Raw genomic sequence first — 14,040 nt, 5'->3', positions numbered from 1 at the left:
GGGTTGACCTTCATGATTTTGATGGGACCGTCTGTTATGACATATAGCATGTCATCGTCCTGTGCTGCAAGATGTGCCTGCATGCGAATTTTCCAGTCATCATAATCTTCTTTAGAAAACATAGGAATTTTGTTGAAAGAAGTCATGATTTTAAAACTTTAGATCAGCAGTTGAGAAAGGAACCCGCTCTGATACCACTTGTTGGGATCGGATCAGAGGGTAGAGGGGGGGGTGAATACACTCTGAAACTTTTCTTCTTTCTTTTCAAAATGATCAAGTGAAGTTTAGTTCACTTAATCTGTTTTCTCAACTTCTAAAACGGTTTGAACAACTTAAATAGTGCGGAAATAGTTCAGAGGTTTTAGTGATGCAAAGTTTAGAACACAATGTATGAGCAATATGTAAGATAAATAGCAGTAAAGACTAAGGCACGATTTTTGGAAGTTCGAAGGCTTAATCCTTCTACGTCTCCCCTTCTTCCACTTAGGAAGGAATTCACTAGAAGACTTTGGTTATTACAACGTCTTGCAATACACCCACTTCAGACTTAGGACTTATCCAATGCCTAATCCGAAACTCCTAGATTTACACAGATAAGATTCTCAGTTCTTATCAGACTGGTGGAAGCTTTCAGAGTAGCTTCAAGTCTCTTCAATAATGAGTATAGTTCGGTTGAGCTTCTCAAACTGCAGAGCGGTCGAGAGGCTTGGAAACCCTAGGATGATCCTTGAAGATCAGATATGTAAACTGTAGGCGAGGGTTTATTTGAGCAGCAAGTGAATGATCTTGTAAGTGTGCTCAAGTATTGCTTCAGTATATCAGATGAGGACTTCTGATAGTATTCAAGTGATTGAGTTGATTGAGATTTTTCGTGTTTCTTGTCTTCTTGTCACTTCTTGAGCAATCTTCCCTTTATATAGGTCAATCATCAACGTCTTTATTTTGAACGTTCTGATGTTGCATTGAATGCACATTTAATGCTTCATAAATGCATTGATGATTCTGCATAAAGATCGTACACTTCTTTAAATGCAGACAACTTCCAGGGTCCAAAACTGGTATAAACGGTCGAATGCTTTATCTGTAGCCATTCTGCGTTTTTGCCATTTTAGTGCAACCTGTTGTCTCGATGCAAGAGTCAACAGATCTTCTGATACGCCGGTTCTGCTTTTGATAAAGATTTTGCAATGAACGTCTTGTCACAAGTACTTGTCTTGAGATATCTTGATAAGCAGTTGGCACTCTACCGGTAGATAGATTTATCCTCTGCTGGTTTGAATAACCAGTTGATAGGCTTGTGACTGCAACCGGTCGAGAGACAAAGGCGGTTGACAAGCTTCCGGTAGATAACTTGAAGGGTTTAGACGGTTGCGGTAGGAGTTGTAGTAGATTCCTGAAATACAAAAGATTGGTAGCACATTCCTATACAATGAGTTGTTGTTTGTTATCACCAAAATGTCAGATTCAACAAAAAGATATATGTCAAAATAAGGCTTATACACGTTTCCAAGATAATCTTGTCAATTCAACAATACAATTGTTTCCTTATTATCTTTTCAATGCTAAAAGAAATTTTTTTATTTTTTCATGTATTGACATTGAAAATAAATATATATATATATATATATAAACAGAAAAATATACTTAAAAAAAGTATAATTTTTCCGCATAAAATTTTATTCAAAAAATAATAAATGCATAAATACAAGTAAAGATAATATTAAATTTAAAATTATAGATAAAGATAATATTGAAATAAAAAAATGATATTACAAGTGACAGACATTTTTATCTAAAGATTTTAAAATACAGATAACATTACTATTAAATTTAAACAAAATTTAAAATAGTTTTTTCATAATGAAAAAAATTAAATTTTTTATTTAAAATATAGATTAAAATACGGTTGAATTTAAACAAAAATTAAAATAGTATTTTTCATAATCAATCAAAATTTAGTTTTTGGTTAATAAGACGGTTGTTTAGCATATATACATATAAAAAATGATATTATGAATCATAGACTATTGAATTTAAAATTTTTAAATGATAGATAAAAATACAATTAAATTTTAAAAAAATTTAAAATAGTATTTTTCGTGATCAAACAAAATTTAATTTTTGTTTTTAATATGATGGTTGTTTTGCTTATATGTAGATATACATATGGGCAGTACATACTCAAAAACAAAGATGATATTATGAGTGATATTGTAAAATTTTTAGATTAAATAGTTTATATAAAAATACGATTGTATTTAAAAAAAATTTTAAATAATATTTTTTGTAATCAAACAAAATTTATTTTTTATTTTTAATGGGGTGGTTGTTTTGACCATATATATATATATACGCAACAAATATAAAAAAAAAGATGATATTATGTGTGATAAACAATTTATGAAATTTTTTTATAATCTATCTATACAAAAGCATACAAATCTGTTAAAAATAGAAACTAAAGTCTGCTCAAAATTTCTTTTTAAAGATAGTAAAGACATTATTATTTAATTTAAAAATACAAATAAAGATAAGGTTGAATTTAAAATTACATATTATGATAATACTTATTTTTTTAAAAAAATAAGATGATATTATTAGTGATAGACTATTTAATCTAAAAAATTTAAAATATATATATAAATACGATGAAATTTAAACAAAATTTAAAATAGTATTTTTATTTATAAAAAAAAATTTAATTTTTTCTTTCAATAAAGTGGTTGTTTTGATGCATATATAGATCTACGTAGCAGATATTTTAAAAAATAAATGATATTATTAGTGATAGACTATTTTATATAAATATTTTAAAATATAGATAAAAATATGATTGAATTTAAAAAAAAGTAAAAATAATTTTTTTTTGACTTTTAATAGGTGCGTTGTTTTGCTAGCAGAGATTCAAAAAAGTCAATATTACAAATGATAGACTATTTAATCTAATTATAGAAAAAAATATAATTGCGTTTAAACAAAATTTAAAATAATCTTTTTCATGATCAAACAAATTTCAATTTTTACTTTCAATAGGGTGATTATTTTGATATAATTACATTGTTATGATTAAATTAAAAATTTGATAAAATAATATTTTATTAATTTTTTTATTATAGTAATATAAGAACATTTTATACTATTGTATCATCTTATCAAATTTTTTCGTGATATACATTATATTAGCATTATTTTTATATTTTATTTTTCTATCTTGGTATTTAATGTTTAAAAACTAAAAAAATTCATTTTAACATTTAAAAAAATTTCTCTTTAATTGTTTTATATAATACAAGTATTGCATGTATCAAACTTATTGTAACATCTTATATGCTATTCTAGGAGCGTCTATACAGTTAGGTATTATTTTTTAAAAAATAAACTTTTAAGATGTTTGGATGAACTTCTTTTAAACAACTTAAAGTTGTTGATATGTTTAATATTGTGAGATCTTTTTATTGTCAAAATTACCAAAAAAAATATAATACTATGAAGGTAATGTAAGTAATTACATATACACAAAAATAATTTTATAATTTTATCATAAATGTCTATATTAAAAATAAAATTATTATTATTACATTAGGTTAATGCAAAAAATGGGTGGTTGTTAATTTTTTAAGCTAATGTGAAAAATGGGTGGAGAACATTTAACAAAATATACAAAGATAATATGGAGAAGTAAATATTAAAATAAGACATTTCTTAAAAAGTAGGGGTGAAACAATTTTTTTTTTAAAAAATCATCTTATAAGATGTCAAACAACTTATTTCGACGTCATATAAACTGTTTTTTTTTTTAAAAAAAATTACCAAACAAAATTTAAAGAGCTTATAAGATCTCCCAAACACCCTTAACCACAATGAATTTCAAATGATTCCAATATTCTAATAATTTGAAATCCGTTGTGATTAACTCAATTATAGCGTGCGATCGGTTGGACCATTTTTTTTAAAGAAGATCGGTTTGAACAACGTTCGGTTATGAAAACATTGGTGTAAATAAATATAAAATGACTTTGAATTTTTTTTTTGTGCAAGTTATCTAAACAATGAACATAAAATTAAATCCAAAGATTTCAAATCATTTTATCCAAACTCAAACTTAATTTATTTGTATTTTAATTATTTATTCAAACACTCATTCTTATTAATTTTTACAACTAATTAATAAAAATAACACACCATGCATCGCACGGGTGGAATACTAGTTAATAATAATGGATAAGTAATGATATATTGTTTGAGAAAAGTCTGAAAAGAGATTAAAAGAATTTTATTTTTGGGAAGGCAAACATATATATTACTGTGTAAAGTCTTGGTTTACAATATTGCCAAGAAAGAAAGTCGTCATTACACCATTCAACTTTTGATGAAAATAAATAACATGGTGAGCCAGTTGAGCCACTCGGTTAACCTTTTTTCTCATTTGTTGAATATATAAAAACATTTTTGATTCCAACGTAGATTGGATGTCCTTCGTTATAACACCGTTCAAACTAAGTCTTTCGCTGCATCAATAATTGCACCAATTGTAGAGTATGAAAAGATATGAACATCTTTAAGCCTGATTCTCAAGCAAAACTCCATACTATGTCGGATAGCAACAAATTATGTTTCTTTCACCAAACCGGGATGCCTAACGATACTAGCCACAACACCTCAACCTACGCTTGCGAATCCTTAATCATAGCCCCACATTATACCTCTATTTCGCATCATCTAACCTAGCATCCATATCCAGCCTCCATTGATTTTGGACGGGTGGTTTATGTAGATTAGATGTGGTTTAGATAATATTTTTGATAATTGTGAATATTTGATGTCAATCTTGTAGATTTAAATATATCTTATTTTTTGATAGAATATCTTTTTATTATTTCTTGATTGAAGAGAATTTGTTATACCTACGGTTATTTAAAGGTTTGTGTTATCCTGTAGAACACAATTAGAATTTTTTTCTCTTGATACTATTTCGATAGAGTATAGACTATAGGTATTTGGATCAGGTTCAGACCAGGCTCCATCGTTATGTGTTCGATAGCTCGTATTTGGGTCTCCACACTCTAGTTGTTTTATTCTTGGACATATGAGGAGTGTGCCAAGATATCACCTATCGGTTGGATATATCTCTTGATAATGTAATATATAAGTTTGGACAATCTTCCGTCTTGAACACAGCTTTTGGATTGAGCTAAATCCAAGTTCAGTGTCCATTTTTGCTCAATAGTTATCGGTTCTTCCCTTCTGTTGATATTGGAATTGAAAGGGTTTGGCGTCTCAATTACAGAAATACCAGATATAAAATTTCAGAGGTAGTGTTATTTTCAGTGTTGTCAACACTTCGAAAAACACTTATGCAGCGGAATAATTAAACATAAAATAAATAACACAAATATTTATGCACAAGTAATTAATACTTGTGCGGTGCCTCATGACAAAATGATCACTAGAAAAACAAACCAGTTTACAAAAACCAACTAGTGAACATATATGAAAACCTACTTTTCTCAACAAATTGACAAAATAAAGAACATCATAAAAACATAAAAACTAGTAGAAACTATAATAGAAAAACCAATATGATTTTTAACACATGTGCCGAAAAAATAAAAACCAAGGAACCACTTTCGAATCAACACTTCACTCGCGTGATTCTTCAAGTGTCTCCAACAATTTACGGCAACACGGTTATTCGACAACGATCGGCAATAAAGTTTCTTCAGAAAAATCTCGATCAACTCTCAAATATATTCTGAACTATTCTCTCTGTGTTGATCTCGCTTCGTTGCTCTCTCTCTCGTTCTGTAGGATAGTGTTCTTAAATAGATCTTTTTAGAAATTCTACAAAAAAATTCAAACACAAAAGTTGTTAGGATAAAATATTTGATCAACAGACTTGATATAATATAAATCATCTCTTTAAACAAGAGATAAGTTATTCAACTAAAATATACACGATAAGATAATTATGATAAGATTAATTTAAACTCATGAGATCAATATAAGCACATATCAAAGAAAGACAAAATTCTAAAATTCTTAATTAGAGAATAACGTGATATACACGTTCTTTCAAACTCCCCATTTTTGCCTTTCTGGACAAAACACACACAAGTGCAATAACTCCCCCTGAGTTAGATAACTACTGCTCCTCCTGAATTTTTTCACGTCAGCACTAAGTGTTGTGAGTTAGTGTTGGCAACACTTACTCTCAACACTCAACAGATCAGAACAGCAAGTAGCAGAAAAGCATATCTAAGCACTTATGCAACTTATCATGTAAGCAAATAAGACTTCAGAGCAAAACACTTATATCAGGAATCAGAGCAAACAAGAAAACCAATAAGAGAAACAAATACAGCTTCCGATTATTCTGTTTCATCAACTTCATATGCTCCAAAAGTACTTGCAGTATTTGTCTTTGTCACCACTCCCCATTTTTGTCCAGAAATGTTCAGTCCAAATAACAAATACTCAGCCAGTGAGGCTTCATAGTACAAAGAGTGAACTGTAAAAAATCAGTGTCGGAAGCAGTGTAGCGTGGAGCTTCACCAGTGTTGACATATCGTGTTGGCAAAACACGATTCAACACCAAATGCAGACCAAGCTAGGTCTATATTCCTCCTTTTTTTCAGCAAAATAGAAGCAACCTAAAATTCTTCACCAAACATGAGATTCAAAATATTTTCCTGCCATATATGAAGTTTAAGAAAGTAAGTGAAATAGAAGTTTGAGCAGGGAGTTTGTAACACCCAGAATTTTAATACGTAAATCCGCATGCATAATTAGGAGAAATTAATTTTAAAATAAGGGTTAAATGAATTTATGTGTTATTATGTGATTTATATGCATGATTTAAGTTATTTTAGTATTTAACCCAAAATTAGTGATTTTCGTGATTTATGGAAATTAATTGGTTTTGATCCCGTAGACGGGACCGTGGACGGACGAGATACCAAAATATTTAGCCAAAAATATTTTATGAGTTTTATGAGCCTTAAAATAATATTTTAAGGTATTTTGTCAAGAAAATTTTAGTATTTAATTATATATTTATTTAAGGGTTTATTTTTTTAGCCAAAATTAGTCTCTTTAGTGACTTTTATTAATTTTTAAAATTAGCCTATTTAATAATTTCAAGATTTGGAGATATCTTATCAGATTATTATTATTATTAGAGAGTTTTAATTATATTTTTCTATGGTATATTATCTATATTAATTAGTTAATATTTATTATACTAAAATTATCCTAAACCACACCCTAAACTCTAAACTCACGTCTGTCTTCTAAGCCGCCTCCATCCTCTTCCTCTATCCCTTCCTCACGTTCCCACAGCAGCAACTCAAGCCTCCATAGCCGATTTATTCAAGGAAAAATTCGAGTTCTTCGTAGGTCCGTCGTCCCGGAGTCGTTCACGCGGTCTAGCTTCGTTTTAAAAATCAAAGGCATGTTTAATTCTTTTTCTTGAACACCATATAAGCTATATACAAGTTTTTGTCAGATTCATTGTGCTGTGTACAGATTTTTACAAGTTCATACAAGATCTTGAATTTTATTCCTAAATATTACATGTTCTTGGTTTGTTTGAATGCCACACACGTTTTTTTCATGGCATGGGAAGGTACTAGCCTCTGGTCTATGGTTCAAGGGGTTCCTTAGGGTCCTAGGCTCGGTTTGGGTTGTGACTTGAGACGGGATTTTTGGCTATGGGCGAGCTGGTTCAAGAGATGGCCTATGAGAGCACAGTTTAGGGTTGTTAGGAAGAAGGGTCGGCTGGCCCATGCATGGCCATGAACCAGCCGACCAGTTGCTGGGTTAGGACTGGCAGGACCCTGGGAAGGTCCTGCCGGCGACGCTCCGGCCGGCCATGGCCGGAGCAAGGCGGCAGCAGCCCTGGAAGGGCTGCTGCTCGCGCAGAAAAAGGGAAGAGAAGGGGGTCACGGGTTGGGGAAGGGTTTTGGGCTGGGCTGGGGCTGGGTCGGGTCTGGGGTGTCTAGGGTCGGGTCAGTAGAGTCCGGGTCCGGGTTAGGTGGGCCGGGCTCGGGTATTTTATTTTCTAATTAATTAAGAGATTAATTGGTTTTGGGCTTTTAAAATTAGTTAGGAAATTATTTGGGCCTCCAAATAATTTTATTTGGGCTTTTTAAATTATTTTTAAGTTAGCCCAATAATTTTTATGGGCTCGTGGGCCCATAAGAATTTTTGGGCCAGTCAGTGATTTTATTGGGCCAGTCCATGAGTTTATATGAGTTAATTAGTTAATGGGCCTAAATATTTTTATTTAAGCCCAATAATATTTAAGTATTTTATTTTAGTAAAATTATAATTTTTAAAATTAATTATTTAATTATGGGCTTTAAGTTAGTTATCAGGCTTTAAGTCAGTTAAGGGGTTTAGTAGAGAGACCAGCAGTCTGGACCAACCCATGAAAAATAAATAAGTCCGAAATATATATATTTAATTATTTTATGCATGAAATTCATATTTTAAGTATAAGTATATTATATTATTAAAAATTAATTAAATATATATTACGGACATATTTTCAGTGCATGCATTCATGAAAATTTTATATGATTATGATTATGTTATGTTGAGCAATAAAAATATATTTTTGGTGGAAATTGAAGTATGTGTGACATAGGGGTGGTTTTCCACCATATGATCCGGTAGTCTTACTACCATAAGGGTGGTTATCCACCATATGATTCGGTAGTTTACTACCATAGGAGGTGATTTATCACCGCCATCGTACGTTGGTTTATGAGACTGATCAGTCGACACATGAGCGTCACACTTATGGATAGGACCATCTTCAGGTTTCAAATGCATTGCTCAATTATGTTATGTATGATGAAGAAAGTTATGATATATGTAAGATTTATGATTCAACATTTATGTTATGAAAAATGTTTCCATACATGCTCATGTACATGTATATGTATTAGTATTTACGTGATGCATTATTTTTAACCTTGTTATAAAGGATTAGACATGTTGAGCCCCTAGGCTCACTACGCTTATATGGTGCAGGTGAGCATGATGAATTTGATGTAGCTCCTACCGGTGGTGAGGACGTATGAGATCACGGAGCAGTGGACCCCGTGACCTTCGCAGTTTTTAGTTTATTATGATTTAATTTTGAAAACATGTTTTATTTTATTATTATTCCGCATATGATATTTTTCAGTAGAGTTATTTATTATTTTAAAATGATGCATGAAATATTTTTAAGAATTTATTTATTTAATATTTTTCTTAGATTATTTAATATTTAGCATTTTTATTTTTATATACATATGTGTATGGGCATGTATGTATAATAGTATTATTTAAAAAAAAAAAAAAATTTCCGCATTTAGAAGTAGAGGACGTTTCAGAGTTAGAGATCAAACTGAACAACACAAAATAGTTTGTGCAAAATATAGGATGAACAAATCGTACATTGAACAATACAAAGAATTCAACAATCATCCATCACCTTCCAAAAGACCTATGCAGAAACACTTTTCAATGAGAAAAAATCAATGGGTAAACTTTTGAATTAAAAAGATAAAATTCAACCCAATTATGGCAATAATCCGAGATTAATTGCAGCCAAATATTCCCATGAATAACTTCTCATCGGCTCAACTCCACTCAATCATTGTCAATCACAAACATTCAATTTTCAGTAAATAGACTATTTTACCAAATTTTGTTTGCTTAGAACCTCAAACACTGAACATAAAATATTCACAATTTTGAATGCATATGCATGTCTTATTTTATGCCTAAAAACAGAATGTAACATAGAAATAAAATGCAACCACATGCACATGATATGTTCACAAGTGTAGTGTTGTCTCTCGTGTTGACATCATCATCAACAACACCATAGTTTTTCAAAAAGTATTTGAGATTTACACACTTTATTACCCTCGATTTCAGAAAATTTTCAGAAGTGGTAGCCTGCACACTAAAAGAACAGTCTTCATTGGACTCAATTAGGTAGCTTTTTCCATTTTCTTCTGATGATTTACAAAGTTTGTATATATGTCATTGGTCATCAAACTTATTAAAAAACTGAACACTGAATTTGCGAAACCACCTTTCACATGGGACAAGAACATGGAATACACGTACATCCCTCAACTACTTCGTGGTTTAGTCAGAGTTCAATTTTCAAGGGCCAGTGTGTTTCAATAAAAAATTTTGCTGAAAAACTTGGCATTAGTTGAATCACAGTAACAGAGATTAAAACACTACACATCACAAGATGAATGCAGAATGCCTAAAATCCTAAACATGCATGAAAAGAAAACACAACAGTGTTGTCTATGATGTTGTAACACAGGCAACAACACCAACAAATAATTTTAATGCAAACATGTTGTAGAACTCCAAAGATTTGAGAATCTCTCTAAATCTAAAATATTTGTGAATATAACTGCCAGTTGGTTATTAGTTCCAACAAAATCCATTCGAATCACACCTTTCTCTACTAAATCTTGAATCAAGTGATTTCCAATGTCAATGTGTTTTGTGCAAGAGTGTCAAGATGGGATCTTTGAAAATATCAATTTTTCTCGAATTATCACAATAAAAACTTGCACATAAACATATGCTGAGCATAACATCAAGATGACTAACATTCAAACACAAAATACAACCAGTAATCTTGCAGTATCCATTGTTGTCAACACAACCTACAACACTGTCCTCACACAGTTTTTCATTTGATCCATAGGTGTTTTATTTGGCACAATATTACAGATGAAAATAGGAGTGACTTACCTGTGAGTACACATAACTCATGCATACTAACTCAATCATCTTTCGATAGTCAACCTTCTCTTTGGTGAGCTAGCAAGAAATATCCTCTCCAAGTTGATAACAATTGTCCGATGATCTGGTGCCTGTCAAAATACAAAAATTATTCTTATCAAAAACTTCACAAAGAGTTTTATTGAATTTAACATAAAGATCATCATCACAAATTTGACTAATGCTAATAAGATTAGCATTCAATCCTTTAACATATAGAACATTGTGAAGCTTGGGCAGTCCTTCTACGTTCAATGTGCCTCTACCAACAATCTTTCCATTAGCTCCTCCTCCATATGTCACTTTTCCTTTATTTTGTTCAACATAATCAGCAAGATACTTCTTCGATCCTGTCATGTGACGAGAACTCCCACTGTCAAAATACCAATAACCTGCAACATTAGTTTTCAAGGAAGCATAAACAACATTACAATTAGATTTAGCTTTTGGAACCCAAATATTTTTTTCAGTATTTTTCTTCCTGGCAGTGTTCTGGTGCAGTGCTGGAAACACTGGTGACAACACTTGCCTGGTATTCGAGAACATATAATCATACCTGAGCTTAAAACAGTAAGGTTTTATGTGATCTGGTTTTTTACAGTAGTGACAGATGTACCGACGCTTCCTATGCTTGGTCCTCTGAGCAGGAACTTGTACTTTCAATGGAATTGGTTTTGGCTTAGGAGATTCACTTGGAATACTAGCAGAGCTATTGTTCTCCTTGACAAACACAGTTTTTGATGACTCCCCCACTTCAAATTTATTGTTCTCAAATCCTAGTCCAGTTCTATCATTCTGTCCCATCATTAGTATTGATTCCAGTTTGACTTTGCTTGAGTTGAACTTGGCAAGTGTAGCTGTAGCTTTTCCAAGTTCCTCTTTTATTCTGTACAACTCCAAATCTTTCTTGCTCAGAAAAACTTCAAGTCTAGCCACTGCTTCTTTCAGTTCACTGTTCTCCTTTGATAGAGTAGAATTTGACTTGTTCCTTGTCACCCAATCAGCAAACAATTCTTCATACATCTTCTGGACATTTTCTAGAGAAAGCTCATCCTCATCAGCATCTTGATTATTCAAGTCTTCAGTTACCGATGCATTCCAGCACTTCTGTTTTCTGTGAGTGTTGTGGCTAAGTGTTGCAACACTGAAAACAACACTGCTTTTCTTTTGCATCAGAACAGTTAGTGCATTGTGAGTTTCTTCTTCTCCTAGTTCTATACCCTCTTCAACTTCATCATCGCTTAAGGAAGCATTCATTTCTCTTCAAAGTCTGGTTGGACACTCATTCGCATAGTGACCAAAACCTGTGCATTCATGACACTTCACAGAATCAATTTTCTTTGATATAGCCAGCGCTTTTCCTTCACTGTGTGTTCGAAATTGACTCTTAGATGGGGTGGTGTTCTGTTCTGGTCCACCAATTCTTAAGGGTCTTCCAACAGCAGGAGTGATTGAAGCTTTAGATTTCTGTCCAGATTTCTTTGAGTCCCTCATCCTTTTTAAGTAGTTACCAAATTGTTTAGTAAGCAAGTCAATGGATTCATCTCCTAAGTCAGACTTATTTACTTCCTGCGTCAGATCAACAAAATCATTGTATGAGTCGTTAGAAACTTGTAGAGCAATAGACTTACCTTTGTCTTTTCTCCCCATATTCATATCTAACTCATACGTTCGCAGTGAACTCATCAGTTCATCCAAACTCAGAATTGATGTATCCTTAGATTCATCAATATCACATATCTTCATTTGAAATCTTTCGGGCAGTGATCGCAGCACTTTGCTTACAAGGCGTTCATTTGATATAACATCTCCTAGATCGATTGCCTCATTTTCAATCTTCCTCAAGCGGCGTTCATATTCATCAATTGTCTCACTTTCCTCCATTCTCAAATTTTCAAACTGAGTAGTGAGAATCATTCTTTTGGTTCGACGCACACTTTCAGATCCTTCACAGTGCATTTGAAGTTTTTCCCAAGCCTGTTTAGCACAAACACAGTTAGTCACCAGTTCAAACATGTTAGAATCAAGAGAAGTAAATATAGCATTAAGGGCTTTGTTATTCATGTTTGAAGCTGCTGTTTCTTCAGCATTCCAATCTGTTTCTGGTTTGAGGAGAAAATCTCCTTTTCCATCAGTTCTTCTGGGTGGACTCCAGCTGTAACGCCCCGTTTTTATCTTAAATGAGTTTATTTGAGTTAATCGAAGATTACAGAGTTCAAGATCCGACTTGATTTTGATCAGTGTCCTTTTTGCAAATTTTGGATTTTTTAGGGACTAAAACGCAAATATTGAGTTTTATATATTATCTACACTTAAGAATTAAGTTGACAAGTCTCCTCCATCTTCCCGAAGCACGCCTCCTCCATTGAAGATGATTCATTGAGCCTCCAAGCTTTCTGAATTCAGTCCGAGCTCGATCCGGCCGTTGGAATTTATTTCTGAAGGCAGATTAGTGAGCACTGCAACGAGAGCTCCGTTATATCGTAAGTCTTTCTACGATTGGATTCATTCTAGTTTTTGTATGTTGTTAGAATCTCTTAAGATTCGAGTATGTTGTTCTTGACGGAGTTCTGATCGTTTATTATCTGTCGATTTTGAATTTGAGCGTCGTTCGGAATTGTTTTGATTTTCGGAAGCCTTGTTCGAAAATTGGGTTTTGAGATTTGTTGGAATTGCCTTGATATTGTTGTTTTAGCATTGATTCATATTAATATCGGTATTGAACTGCTGTCTGCGTTTTTGGTTTGTTCAGTTTATAGCCGTTATGCCGTCGGTTTGAGTTTTGAGATTTCGAACCATTTGAGTTGTTGTACTTTGGGCTTTGAGTTTGTTCGATGATGTTGATCATCTTTTGTCTCCGTACAGTTCGTTGGAGTAGTCAAGCCCGGATTTAACAGCTGTTGAGCGTCAAGAGTTGGACGAAGATCGGTAAAGAGATTACCTTGTACCGTTGTTGTTGTTGTTGGGATGGTTTAGTTTTTGATTTAAGACTTTTGTTGTAGCATTTCCAGAGTTGGAGCTATGACATTGAAAGGTAAAAGCAGTCATCGTTAGCGGGATAGCATACTCGGGACAGTTGGTTCTCGAGTTTCCCTTTCAAATCACATATTGCATCAATACTTGTTCTAGCATGTTGAACTCGTATTTTGTTGATTAGTTGAGTTTTGTTATGAGGCTTATGTTATGTTTTTGGTTATGCATTCATCTTGAGCCAACTTTGATTTTAGCGGG

At 32.4% G+C, this 14,040-nt stretch overlaps 1 protein-coding gene across 1 annotated transcript; it reads right to left on the bottom strand.

Moving 5' to 3' along the window:
- Positions 1-12,072: 12,072 nt before the first annotated feature.
- On the bottom strand, positions 12,073-12,873 carry LOC140878217 (uncharacterized). The gene has a single exon (XM_073281824.1). The coding sequence runs from the start codon at positions 12,871-12,873 to the stop codon at positions 12,073-12,075; it is 801 nt and encodes a 266-aa protein (XP_073137925.1).
- Positions 12,874-14,040: the final 1,167 nt, after the last annotated feature.

This window comes from Henckelia pumila, chromosome 2 (genome assembly GCF_033568475.1).
Source record: "Henckelia pumila isolate YLH828 chromosome 2, ASM3356847v2, whole genome shotgun sequence".
Lineage (NCBI taxonomy): Eukaryota > Viridiplantae > Streptophyta > Magnoliopsida > Lamiales > Gesneriaceae > Henckelia > Henckelia pumila.
This window is presented reverse-complemented; position numbering and strand designations above follow the sequence as displayed.

What these genes read in the sequence shown, in the direction of transcription:
- LOC140878217 (XM_073281824.1), bottom strand. Translation starts at nt 12,873, where the DNA reads ATGAATAACAAAGCCCTTAATGCTATATTTACTTCTCTTGATTCTAAC.